The sequence below is a fragment of the Microtus oregoni genome, unplaced genomic scaffold, assembly GCF_018167655.1.
Source record: "Microtus oregoni isolate MIOR12 unplaced genomic scaffold, Mior012 000004F_ref0000308, whole genome shotgun sequence".
In the NCBI taxonomy this organism is placed as follows: domain Eukaryota; kingdom Metazoa; phylum Chordata; class Mammalia; order Rodentia; family Cricetidae; genus Microtus; species Microtus oregoni.
Genome location: NW_024543063.1, coordinates 11,089,772 through 11,103,872, shown reverse-complemented (window position 1 = coordinate 11,103,872; position 14,101 = coordinate 11,089,772). Strand labels below are relative to the sequence as shown.

General features: G+C 43.1%; 1 protein-coding gene across 5 annotated transcripts in view; it reads left to right on the top strand.

Moving 5' to 3' along the window:
* Window positions 1-14,101, top strand: part of LOC121447209 (nuclear autoantigen Sp-100-like) — a 73,557-nt gene that overhangs the window by 49,658 nt on the left and 9,798 nt on the right. For all 5 annotated transcript variants that reach the window (XM_041650335.1, XM_041650338.1, XM_041650337.1 and 2 more), the window contains 4 exons: window positions 3,323-3,373; window positions 6,132-6,236; window positions 10,343-10,485; window positions 11,925-11,963. In XM_041650335.1, the coding sequence (XP_041506269.1) occupies window positions 3,323-3,373; window positions 6,132-6,236; window positions 10,343-10,485; window positions 11,925-11,963 (338 nt within the window). The remainder of the gene's footprint in view (window positions 1-3,322; window positions 3,374-6,131; window positions 6,237-10,342; window positions 10,486-11,924; window positions 11,964-14,101) is intronic.

Below are 14,101 nucleotides of genomic sequence, written 5' to 3'. Positions count from 1 at the left end.
CTGACTGCTTATTGTAGCCATGGTAATTATTGAGAATTATACCCAATTTAGTCAGTTCCCAAAGTATATTGGAGAAAGGGACAAAAGATGACAGCCCCACTAACAAGTGACTTGATGTGTCTGTGGTTAGACAAGGTCACTACAACCTCTGCTGAACTTCTGATGGCAGAATTAGCTATAAAACAAAACAGGATGAACACCTGTGAGTGACAAATTACTGAATCACTGCTCTAAAATAAGTGTTCATTCTCCCTTCCTCCTTCCCTCCTCCTTTTCTCCCTCCTTCCTGCCTCTCCTTTGATTTCCTTTCCCCCTCTTCCTCCATGCAACCTGCTATCTCACTGTATGTCTATATGTGCATATGTATGTATGTGTATAGCCATAAATTTTCTACTTATTTCAGCAGAAGCAGTGCCCAAGGTTGACAGTGACTGACTTACTTTGTAATTAGGACATCAAATGTCCTTCTAAAAGATCAACAGCCTAGTGCTGTCACCGTGGGCTGTGTATCTCTCAAATAACCCATCAAGTTCCCTTCTCCAGAGTTCCTTCCAGGCTACACAAATCATGCTTCTTCATAAATTCCCTTGCCGATTCTCAGTCCAGCATCCAGAAACCACTGACCCCTCCTAGACACAAACATCATCTATACACATCCCATGAATGAGTCTGATAGGCTCTCCTTCCCTGCCTAATCCAGAGACAGGATTAATGTGTTGGTCATGCCAAACCTTAGGTAGGTTTGACTTAAGGTAAATGTCTGACAACTATGTTCAGGAAAATAAATAAGCTCTCTCCTGGACTACATACTGAGCCCCAAGCAAGTAGAGTATAGAGTGAGACCCTATCTCTGCAAATAAATAAACAGTAACATTAAAAAGAGGACAGAAAAAGAAAAGTAGCTTCTCTCAGGAGGCCTGGAGTAGGGAAGGTTGACACTGGCAGGATCACACCCCCTGCCCCCTTCTGTGCTTTATGCAGCATGCTTAGACAAGAGCCCTGACCCAGGGTTTGGGGTCCTGGTACACTGTTCACAGTCATCCCGACACCTGAGGATACCCTGAGAAATCCCAACACCCATACCCTGACAACCTCTCTCTCTTAGGATGATAGCATTATTAACGAAATAGTTTAAAATACCATGTGGTGGTTGTGGCTACATTATTATTTTAAATGGTCCGTGTTCAGTTTTGTTAATATTAGGTGGCCATTAACACTAGAAGACCTGGGCTAGACAGATGGCTCAGCAGTTATGAGTTCTCTGTTCTTCCAGAGGACCGGGGTTCAATTCCCAGCACCCCAATGGCAGCTTTCAGCTGCCTGTAACTCTTCCTCCAGAGTATCTGACACCCTCACACGGACATACTTGCAGACAAAATACCAATGCACAGGAAATAAAAATAAATCACTCGTTTTAAAAAGTGGATATTTAAAGTTTAAACAAAATGTCTGGAAGAGAGAAGACCAGTTGAGTCCTACTTCACCAGGGCATTTTACCTCCCATCTGCACTGTACCTGCAGGAATCCAGAGCCAGACCACCAGCTCCTTCCTTAACATATGTGATCTGGGAGAGAGTAAAGCACATTTGTTTCTTTGGCTTCAGTTGGTTTTGATAGAAATGGAGGACTAGGTCACAAGTCCAAGAAGGTCTAAACAGAGAGGAACTGAGAGCAGAACCCACACAGCTCAGGGGGCGCTGTTGTGGAACACACTGAGGCTACAGCCAAGGCTGGGCTCCAGTTTGGTCATGTGGAAAGAGCAGACAGAGCACAGGGAGTTTCCTATGGGACCACGGGGTGGAAGGAAAGAGGAGTGGGGATTTTACCCTGGACATATCTAGGACTTCAGCATCATGAATGACAGTGTCTCACACTGAGCACCACCCCCCAGTGCGGGTAGCCTACCACCCCCACCACACAGCTATCACCAAACTTGGTCCAATCACATTCTTGGACACTGCTCAATTAAGAGCAATTTGTACTGGAAGACAAACAAGAGGTAGTGAGAAAACTTACCTATGTCCTTGGCATGTCCATTTCTTCCTGTTTTACCTGCTTCTTGAAGCCTGGTCAAAAACCAAGGTGATTCTTCCTGTATGCAAGACTAGGAAGCTCTGGTTCCTTGAGCTCACTAAGGGTAACTTGAGGCATAACACTCCAGCTCTTGAGATGTTACTCATCTGTACACGCCTCCTGGGCTAGGCCAGCAGCTCACACCTGCAGATCTCAGGACTGAGGAGACAGTGGCAGAGGCAGGAGGATTGCAAGTTTGAAGCCAACTTGGGCTACATAGTGAAACCTTGTAGCAATCAATCAATAGATGTTTCATGGGGCCATTTATATCCCAATAGGGTTGGTGTTTTTGTTGTTGCTATAGTTGTTGTTGCTGAGGCTGTTGGTGTGTGTGTGTGTGTGTGTGTGTGTGTGTGTGTGTGTGGTTTTGTTTTGTTTTGAGACAAGATTTCTTTGTAACTTTGGAGCCTGTCCTGGAACTAGTTCATGTAGACCAAGCTGGGCTCAAACTCAGAGATCCACCTGCCTCTGCCTCCAGAGTGTAGGGTTGGGTTTTTTGTGGGTTTTTTTTTTTTTTGTAAGGTTCTGGGTAACTGTTATGACCAAGGCCCAGAAAATGAAGTATTATTTATCTCAAGAATTCCTTACATCTCACTAAGGCAAGATTCCTTTGCAACCCAATCTAGATATGCCCTGCTCAAAGGAAGGAGTACTTATGACTGCATATATGGAGGAGGCTTTATTTCAGGGTCTGCACTTCCTAAAGAATATCCTTGTGATGCCAGCTGTGGGCACAGACTGAGAAGGAACAAACAGACCTCTAAATCCCCAACTTTACCATTCAAACTGATTTGGCCATTATTGTCTTAATCACACTCATAAAGTAACTTGTTCTTTTCGTGTGTGTGTCACATCTAGTCAACACATAAACCTGATGATTGCCACCTTTATAATTAAATCTAGATCAGAAGTCAGCAACCTTTAGCCAAGAGGAAAAATCTGACTTGTCAGTTATTTATTAATAAAGTTTTATTAGAAAATGTCCTGTTATTTACATGTAGTCTATGGATGGTTCCTCATATGAATGAAAAGCTAAGGAATCACAAAGCAGATCAGGGACCACAAAACCTTGGATGTTTACTGTCCAGGCCTTTACCGGAAATGCTCCTGACTTCTGGTCTGGATTTTATCTTTATTTTTCAGAAAGTACTAAATAGGATTCAGGATAATTAGCTTTAAACAGTGTTTTTGTAAAGTGTTGCTTGCAATGTGATGTTATCAATAAGAGACTTGTGTGATGTTTTCTCAGCTTACACGGGGAGACATATCAACAGTTCTTCACGAAGAGGCAGAAAACGAGGTAAAGAAAAATGTGGTTTATCAACTTTCAATGAATAATAATCTTTTAAAATGTTTTTGAGGCAGGATCTCACTCACTATGCAGTCCTGGCTGGCCTGAAACACGCTAAGTAAACCAGTCCTATCTTGAACGCATAGAGATCCACCTGCCTCTGCTTTCTCAGCGCTGGGATTAAAGGCATATGGTACCAAGCCTGGACTTAATTTTTTTTTCATTTTATACTATATTATACTGGGTCTCATAGACAATTTCCATGCAAGTAAATAAGCATTCTTTGAGCAAATTCCACCAGGGCCCATGGCCCTCCACTCCCCATTCCTGTTGGTCCCCTTTGTCTCCCAGACAAATTTGCTCCTACATTCTTATCATCTGTACATATAGTTTTGTGTCTCAAGAGCCACAGATGAGAGCAAACACACCTTTGTCTTCCTGAGCCTCGCTAAGTGTGCCTACCATGATGATCTCCAGTTGTATCCATTTTCCTGCAAACGGCAATAATTTTGATTTTCTTTTCATGGCTGAGAGAAATTCCACTGTGTACATAAATCAGTTTCTTTACTGATTCCTCTGCTGGTGGACACCTAGGATGGGGTCCACAGCTTGTCAGTAGTGCCACAACAAACGTTGATGAAGTAACTAAGCTCTTACTGTGTACTCTGTGCGGTGAGTGACAAGCTGGCTTTCTTGATTGGCTGTGGAAATCAGTACGAAGTCATAAGATCATCAGCAGCGTTGGTCAGTATCAACAGAACCAGACAGATTGCTGGTAACTCCCATTCCTCCGACTACTTAGTTGATTTGGGAGGGATCCAGGGCTGCATGTGTCTTCATGTACTGAACATTCTTGAGGTAAGAGATAAAGTATGTGCCCAACATGATATTTAGCATAACTTTTTCTTGCCAGTGTAGAAAGCCATGGAAACACACAGACCTTGATGGTAAACAAGACCTGTGTTCTAATTCCTCAACTCCTGTGTGCCTTTAGCCTGTCCTTTGCCCTTTCCTAACTCAAATTATTTATCTGTAAGAAGAGACAAAGTAAGGGCTGGAGAGATGGCTCAGCATTTAAGAGCACTGCCTGCTCTTCCAGAAGACCTGGGTTTAATTCCTAGTACCCACATGGCAGCTAATAACTGCCTATAACTTGTATCTGACACCCTCATGCTGACATACATGTAAGTAAAATGCCAATGCACATTTTTAAAAAATGTGGCATCCAGTTTCAGGTGAGTTTAGCTGAGTACCCAGCCAGGGCCTATGTTGTTTTGAGAGACTGCTCTGAAGCAGCTGTGGGACCCTCCTCCCACCCCAGCCCAACCCCACAGTGTTGCTGATGTGTAGTGATGAGGGGAGCAGGCCTGCTTTCCTACCGCCCGGCTCCTGGCCACCTGGCTAGCTTAGCCCCGGAATAACAACACACAAATTATATTCATTTAAACACTGCCTGGCCCATTAGTTCCAGCCTCTTATTGGCTAACTCTCTTGGTTAACCCATGTCTAATAATCTGTGTAGCACCACAAAGTGGTGGCTTACCAGGAAAGATTCTAGCCTATATCCGTCTAGGGTCAAAGAATCATGGCGTCTGCCTCACTTTCCTTCTTCCCAGCATTCTGTTCTGTCTACTCCGCCCACCTAATTTTCTGCCTTATCAAAAGGCCAAGGCAGTCTCTTTATTAACCAATGAAAGTAACACATAGACAGAAGGCCCACCTATCCCATTGATGGAACCTTTAACTGGCTGGAAAAGAGGGAGCCACTAATACGGAAGTTCATTTTAAGGCCTTCAATATCTGGTTCATTGAAATTGGATCCCACACAAATGAGACATACACACAGACTGCCAGACACAGGCATCACCAGTAGGCACCAGGCATGTGCTAGGACATAGACAGGCAGGCTGAGTGGAGGTAGGCACACAAGCCTGCAAATAGACACATACAGGCAGGCAAGCTGGTAAAGGTGGCCTCAAGGCCATATTTATACAGAACCACGCAAAAGCTGCACTCTGCCAGAACTGATTATCTAAAACATGGCATCACTATTTACTTTGGGGTTTCCAGATACTTGGTGTTAGCTAACTCAATGTGCTAACTCATTGTCATCCCCCCTTCCCACCATATACAGTACCAGCCATGTTTGAGCTGACATATCAGATAGCCATATCAACACCATGTTGTTTAATATAAACACCCTCACAGCTTTCTGTGTCTAACACAAGCACCCTTAGAGTGGTATGCAGGGCTCCTCTAGAATTGCAGAATCTTCTAGAGAAACTGCCTGAGGCCTCAGGCAAGCTCCGGAGAGGAGAAAGACAGCAAATCAGATGAAAGGAGAGTGATGACATCACCTCATTGGGTGCCCCCTTCCATCCCCCTCTACCGGAGATGCCTCCAACAGCAGAACAAAATTTGAGAGTTATCATTCCCATATGCAGAACTCCCAAGCCATTGCATAATGAGAACGATCTATTCAAAATATTCGTAGGAAAGTCTCTGTACAGTGGCTGCTGTGACCAACCAACCTGTTTGAGAGCTGGGATTCTGACACACAAGGCTTCAGCCACTATGCAGTTCAGAGGATAGGAGCAGAGCAGGTTGTTATCTGTAAGAATCTAATCATTCGTAAAAGAAATCCCTTCAGGTGTAACTAATTCCTGAGGAAAAAATGATGTGTTTTAAGTTGCAGAAAGAAGATACCAAAGTGGGTAGAGGGAAGGGCATGCACAGATCTATAATAAAGCAAATTATGTCCCTGCAGGTCCAAGAATTCCCAAACAAAACAATGTGGATTTTAACCGTCCTGAGCTTCCGGTGACCTGTGGTACTGCTAAGGGGACTCTGTATAGGGAGAAATTTAAGAAAGGTGAGTTTCAGATCTTCTGTGCTCTTCACCTGGACAATGGCACCATGTATGGGGTGGGAACCTGTGTTGGGGGTGTCTCATCTCAGAGTCAGTTTATGGGACTCATGATATCGGCAATGTCACACCCGTTACTGAAGTGAGGGTTTGAGGCCAAGTTACCAATGAGAAGAGGGCATGAGAGGACAAGTCCAGAGGAGCCAGAAGCTTTTGACGATGCTCTCCTAGTGGGGACACACACAGTGCAATCAACCACCCCAGCAATGAAAGTGTGAAAGGCTTTCTTCCAAAAGGGCTTCTAACAGCATGGATTTATTCAGGTACCTATCTGCATAGCGCACACCAAATCCAGACACCCACATGTACAGCGGGTCTTGTTTGTGAAATAAACTGTAAATGGTTTTGGCATTTTGAGAGTTACTCTGTGTTTCTGAAAGTGACAGAAGCTCTCCCCAAAGTCACATTTGCAGACTACAGCCGAAGTCCGACTGTGCCAGGCGGCGTTTCTTCAGAGTCTCAGGCCTGCTGTGTTCATTCTTTTCTGCACCAAAACCAAGAGAGGAGTAGCAATGAGGACATTTTTTAATTTTTTTTCTTATTCTTTTTCTTGTACTATTGGGATTAAACCCAGGGCCTGTGCCTTTGAGCCAAAAGCTCTCTCACTGAGCTGCACCCTAAACTGCAGTTTGGCCAATTTAAATATCAAACGTCCCTGGCCTATCAGGTCATCTCCCCTCCCCCCTGTGAAAAGGGGCTATAAGATGCCTGTTTAGCATCACAAACCAGAGTAAGCCCTAACACACCAGGATGGGAAGTATCTGTGTCTGAGAAAGTCAGTATCAACTTAGTGGGTCCATTAGATGTAACCTCTGTCAAACTTTAAGCTTAGTAAGAAAAAAAACAGAGGATTTGGATTGAAATTTGGATACATTCAAACCTCAGCTCTCTTGGTGTATTAGTCCAGTGTTCTTTGCTCTACTGAAATGTTCAGTCAGGCTGCTCTATTTAACTTACAGATTTAGAGGCTAAAAGCCCAAGATCAGGTAGCCTCATATATGAGCCTTTGGAGAGAGACTGACGGCAGGTGGCATCATGGCAGGGACAGGACATATAGGAGGAAGAGATCACACCATAAGACAGGAAGCCAGACAGTGGCTGGGGTCCCATGAGAACTATCTCAATCCCTCCCAAAGGCAGCACCCTCCATGATCTAGTGCTACCTCACCTACCACTTTCTTTTTTGTTTGTTTGTTTATTTTCTTTTTTTCTTCAAGGCAGTATTGCTCTGTGTAGCTATTGGAGCCTGTCCTGGCACACACTCTGTAGACCATGCTGGCCTCATATAGATCTGCCTACCTCTGCTTCCCAAGTGCTGATATTAAAGGTGTGCACCACTGCTGCCCAGCTAAGGACCAGGTTTTCAATATATTAACCCTGAGGGGATACACTCGAACCATAGCTCAACCACAGGTCAGTTTCTCTGTCATCTGCATCAGGCTCTCTAATACTAAACCTCCTCTACTTTGAAATGAGAATAAAACTTCTCTCACCATATTGTTATGATAAAAAAAGATAATGGAAATGAAATGTTGTGGGAATTGTAGTTGTTAGAGTATAGTGCCACTGGTCCTCTATCATGATTGGCCTTCCTTTCCACAGCACAATTCTTTCTTTAAAATTTACTTTTACTTTCTGACTATGAGTATTGGGCTGCATGTGTCTATACACTGAGTGTGCCTGGTGGCCATGGAAACCAGAAGTGGACATCAGATCTGGAGCCATGGATGTGAGCCCCATGTGGGTTCTGAGAACTGAACCTGGGTCTTCTGCAAGAGCCGCAGTGCCCTTCACCATTGAACCATTTCCCTAGCACCAAAGTAGTTCTTTGTTAGCAACAAATAAGTGTTTTCCCTGTGGTTCTACTGCCTACATGAAATTTAGCTGTTCCATGTAGACAACATTTCCTAAATCACTTTTAACATCAACTAGTCATGAGTCTAAAATATTGAGGGGTAACTGTAGTAGGAGCTGCGGGCTGTGTTCCTGCTGCCCCAGCTCCTGGTCGCCTGGCTAGCTTATGCCCCGAAATAACAACACACAAATTGTATTCTTGTAAACACTGCTTGGCCCATTATATCTAACCTCTTCTCAGCTAACTCTCGCACCTGGACTAGCCCATTACTAATAATGTGTGTAGCATCCCAAGGTGCGCTTACCAGGAAGATTCTAGCCTACGTCCATCCTGGTCGGAGCTTCATCTTGTCTGCCCCAGAGAGGAGAGCTATCGAGTCTGAGCTCACTTCCTCTTCCTCCCAGCATTCTGTTCTGTTTACTCCACCCACCTATGTTCTAACCTATAAAATGGGCCAAGGCAGTTTCTTTATTAGCTAATGACTTTCCTCCATCATTTCCCCCTTTTCTGTTTAAACAAAAAGGAAAGGCTTTAACTTTAACATAGCAAAATTACATATAACAAAACAGTTATAAAGCAAGAATTACAGTTACAATATTTACATCTACTTTATCTTTTATAATAACTAAGGAAAACAACTATAATTATCTATCTATTCTTCAACTCCATCAAAGATGGAGTATCCGAGAAGGATACAATATTACCTAAGCAAACAAGAAATAAGCAACTTCCAAACTCTAGAAGTAACAGAGACATCTCGCTGCCTGGACAGTCACCCAAAGTTCCTTTGTACCGTTGGGGCATCCATCTTCGACCTACAGGCCCATAGTTTCCAGCAGACATTTCAATGAAGCAGGAAATTTTAAAGGCAGTTCAGTCACTATCTGCTGTGTCCTGCAGAATGTCTTGCAGACTCTTTCATGAATCAGGAACCCCGAAAGATCATCTCACCTTTAGGCAAGTTCAGTAGTCCTCTCTCTGCGGGTTCTCTGTGTCCAGTTTATGCAATAGTCCAGGCTAGAGCAGTTTCTTGCCCAAATGGCTATCAAACTCCATAAGGATCCTCTTCAATGTCCATCTTCTTCTTGAAGTAGATTGGTGTTTCCAGGAGCAGACATGTCTCATTGTCATGAAAAACCCTAAGTTATTAAAACATTAAGTAGCATATTCCGTAGTCTTTGAAAGATATGAAGAATGCCGATCTAACTGAAATATATATCTATATATCTAGAAAATCTAACTAACATGACTACAAACTTGACTATTATTAATGATTATCCATTAACCACCTATATACATTACATTTTTAAATGAACTACACAATCACAATAGCCTCTGAGATACCAGCCCATTGGGACGTGGTCTCTCTCCCTTTAAAAAAGCAACTATTGGCTGGAGGAGCTGAAGGACCTCCCGTAACAGGTAACTAACTGTCATGACCTGGAAGTGTAATGTTATAGAAGTAGCTGTACTGGCAGCTTCCTCATGGCTGGATTCACAAGAGTCCAGCATGGAATTTTCTGCCCTCACTCACCTTTTTGAAATGCAAGTTGGCCCTACACTTGGTCACAGTAAAACAAGGATAAATAACCCTATTTTAGGGCCATTTTTTTATCTTTTATTATTACAGTAGAATGCTTTTAAAGGAAATGCCAAAGGATGAAGAGATGGCTTTGTGGTTAAGCATACTGACTGATCTTCCAGAGGACCCAGGTTCAATTCCCAGCAACCACACTTGGCTTACAACCATCGAGGACTAGAGTTTCCAGAGATCCAGTGCCCTTTTCTGACTTCTGTAGGCAGTAAGCACAGATGTTGTATACAGACATACTTTAAGACAAAATACCAATACACAAAAATAGATGAATTACTTGTATGCCAGGCAGTGATGGCACTCACCTTTAATCCCAGCACTCAGGAGGCAGAGACAGCCTGGTCTACATAGCCAATTACAGGACAACCAGGGCTGTTAAATCCTTTCTCAGGGGGGAAAAAGCTTTTTGGGAAAAGCATATAGGATAACATCAGTGGTAGTCTTTCTCTGTCCTTGCCTATCAGGATGGGTGTGTGGCCCCTGATGACTGAAAGGGAAATGCACATCCTCCTGAGACTAAACCTCAGCCCCAGACCCAGGATGATGATGGGCCAAGGGCAGGTGTTTTTGTAGCTGGCTGTTCAGTTTGTCTTGGTCTCACAGGCATCTATGAGAAGAGTATACGGAGCGAGACTGGACGTTGGTTGACTCCCAAGGAGTTTGAAATCAAAGGAGATCGCCAAGACTCGAGGAACTGGAGGCAAAGCCTGCGTTGCTATGGATGGCCCCTTGGAGAGTTGATAAAGGTATTCTGGGGGCATATAGCTTCCATGGTTCCTGGGTAAGACGGTGAATTAAAAGCTTCTATGTGATAGGCAGCTTCAATTATTCTGGGGTGAGACAAGAGATTAGAAGCTCTCTCCATGTGACTGGTAACTTCAACCAAGTCATTTCACTGCTGTATTTCACTGACACCAGACGGTAGCAGAATGTCTGTTTACAAGATACCATTATGATTCTTCTAAGCCGGGGTCCATGGCATGGGCTGATGCCAGTATGCCACTCAAGTGTTACCTTGACTGGCTTGCATTATAGCTTAATCATTGAAATGCATTAATTTGCATCCTGTGGATGGTAGGAGAAAAGACTGCGACCTTTACCATTAACTAGCTACACAAAATTTGGTAGCATGAATATAATTTAAGTTAACGTTGAGTGTAATTTAAACGTGGAATGCCAGTGTGAAAATAATACATGGTTACGTATCTAAAGATAATGCACCCGTGTGGACGCTTGCGTTACAGGATTGTCCAGCAGTTCTTCTTCCAGGTCATCGTCTCACACTTGTTCTTGAACAGCTGAGTATGGTTGCCACACCTGTAATCCCAGCACTTGAGAGACTGAGGCAGGGAGATTGCTCCAAGCTCAAGGATGGCTTAAATATTGTAGTAAATGCCAGAACAGGTTACAGAGTGAGACCAACCTCAACTCTATCTACCAAAAATAAGAGTAAATAAAGGAAAAGTAATTTGAAATTGCATTTTGAAATAAGTTCTTTGCTCTTCGTTTATATCAATCCCCTGAATTGGGGAAATCAAGAGGTTTCCTCAATAGTAGAACCTGTTTCTTTTGATGTAGGGTTCACAGATCTTTCTGGCATGTGTCTCAGATGGCCTATCCCTGTGTCATCCTCACAATGAAGGACAAAAGTTTTCTCATTGAGTATTGGCTGAGCTGCATCTAAAGCATGGGGAGTACAGATGTGAGCCACGGGCCAGGGCAAGGTTGCACCTTCATACCCTACCTGCAGTTACTACTGTGGAGGAGAGGAGTCTGTAGGAAATGATGCTGCAGCTAAGGGGTGGGATGGCTATTTCTTGATTTAGGACTAAAAGCCTTGTTATGGAACAGTCTTCCCTGAGCTGGGTCACAGAGGGCAGTTCTGACAAAGTGTAGGGGTGGGGTTTTCTGCATGGGGAAAGAAGGGCATTAGAAACCAGCCCTCAATGTGTCTGGAACTGTGGGAGATCAAATAGCATCTCTTGTCTGAGCTCATTGTGAAAATCACCAGGCTAGGAAAAGGTAGTTAAATGTCTCCTTGACTCAGTGTGAGGGCACATGGGGAGTAATTTCCATGACAACTTGTATTTAACAATGGTATATCCAGACAGAGTAACTAGAAAGCAGTTAGAAATACAAAATAAAAGCAAAGACTTACCCCATCATTAACATCTCTGTCTTTCAGAAAGAATTGCTACCGAACCCACGAAGGAAAAAGGAAAAGGTAATTATTCCAAGATCTCCTTCCATGATGTCTGATGCCATCATCTACAAATTGGTAGTTGTGTCCCATACTTTCTTCATCCATTCTTTCATTGAAGGGCATCTAGGTTGTTTCCAGGTTCTGGCTATTACAAACAATGCTGCTATGAACATAGTTGAGCATATACTTTTGTTGTATGATAAGGCCTCTCTTGGGTATATTCCCAAGAGTGGTATTGCATGGTTCAGGGATAGGTTGATCCCGAATTTCCTGAGAAACTGCCACACTGCTTTCCAAAGTGGTTGCACAAGTTTGCATTCCCATCAGCAATGGATGAGTGTACCCCATACTCCACAACCTCTTCAGCAAAGGCTATCATTGGTGTTTTAGATTTTAGCTACTCTGACAGGTGTAAGATGGTATCTTAAAGTTGTCTTGATTTGCATTTCCCTGATCGCTAAGGAAGTTGAGCATGACCTTAAGAGTCTTTTGGCCATTTGAACTTCTTTGAGAATTCTCTGTTCAGCTCAGTGCCCCATTTTATAATTGGGTTGATTAGCCTATTACAGTCTAGTTTCTTGAGTTCTTTCTATATTTTGGAGATCAGACCTTTGTCAGTTGCGGGGTTGGTGAAGATCTTCTCCCAGTCAGTGGGTTAAAGAGGAACATGGGATGTACTCACTCATATTTGGTTTCTAGCCATAAATAAAGGACATTGAGCCTATAAATCGCGATCCTAGAGAAGCTAAATAAGAAGGTGAACCCAAAGAAAAACATATACCCTCCTGGATATTAGTCTTCATCAGGCGATGAAAAGAGACAGAAACAGAGACCCACATTGGAGCACCGGACTGAAACCCCAAGGTCCAAATCAGAAGCAGAAGGAGAGAGAGCACGAGCAAGGACCACGAGGGGTGCACCCACACACTGAGACAATGGGGATGTTCAATCGGGAACTCACCACGGCCAGCTGGCCTGGGTCTGAAAAAGCCTGGGATAAAACCAGACTCGCTGAACATAGCGGACAATGAGGACTACTGAGAACTCAAGAACAATGGCAATGGGTTTTGATCCTACTGCATGTATTAACTGTGTGGGAGCCTAGGCTGTTTGGATGTTCACCTTACTAGACCTGGAAGGAGGTGGGAGGTCCTTGGATTCCCCACAGGGCAGGGAACCCTGACTGCTCTTCAGGCTGATGAGAGAGGGGGAGTTGATTGGGGGAGGGGGAGGGAAATGGAAGGTGGTGACAGGGAGGAGACAGAAATCTTTAATTAATAAATAAATAAATAATAATAAAAAACAAAAAATACAAATTGGTAGTTGTGATCTCTGTCACATTACAGTTGTTAAATTCACTGATTATGGTAAAAATGGATTTTATAAGAGGGTATTGTTGTGATTAATATTATAAAATATTATACAATATGAAAGGCCAGTGCTCCATTTAACATTAAAACATTTGAGATTGAGGTGGTAACAATTCTTAAAAACAATAAAACAATGGACTGTCAATATGACCCAGGAATTAAACCTAATGACCTGCGTTCAATCCCCAGGAATTATATGATGGAAAGAGAAAACAGGCTCCTTAAATATGTCCTTTGCTCTCTACCTCATTGTCACATGAGTGTCTATACACTTGTATATATAAAATGCAATTTTTAAAGACCTAAATCCTGCAAAGATGGCTTAGTGGTTAAGAAAACTAACTGCTCTTCTGAAAGATCCAAGTTTATTCGCTGGAGACAAGGCATTGAGCTCTCATCTCTGGAATCTGGATAGCTAATTGGATGACTGAGGTAGATCCTGAGGTTTCTGGTCCATGGACCACTGCTTGCAGGCAGAGATCTCACCTGATGACTGTGCATTAGAACCCCTCAGAATGTTTAAGCATCCAGTGCTTGGCTCCAGCCCTGGCTCAGCGAATTGAAATTCATGTTAACTGGATCCTAAATATGTGTTTTGTTGTTTTTTTTTCCCTCAGTGTTAAAGATCAAACCTAGGTCCCCTTTCATGTGAGGTTGAACATTCGCCCATTGGACTACACTCTCAAGCCTGGAAATTTTTTAATTCCATGAATGATTTTAGTCTATAACATGTTGATGATTACTGTTAAATAAAAGAACAAATTTCTGGTTTAAAAAAAAGGGAGGTTG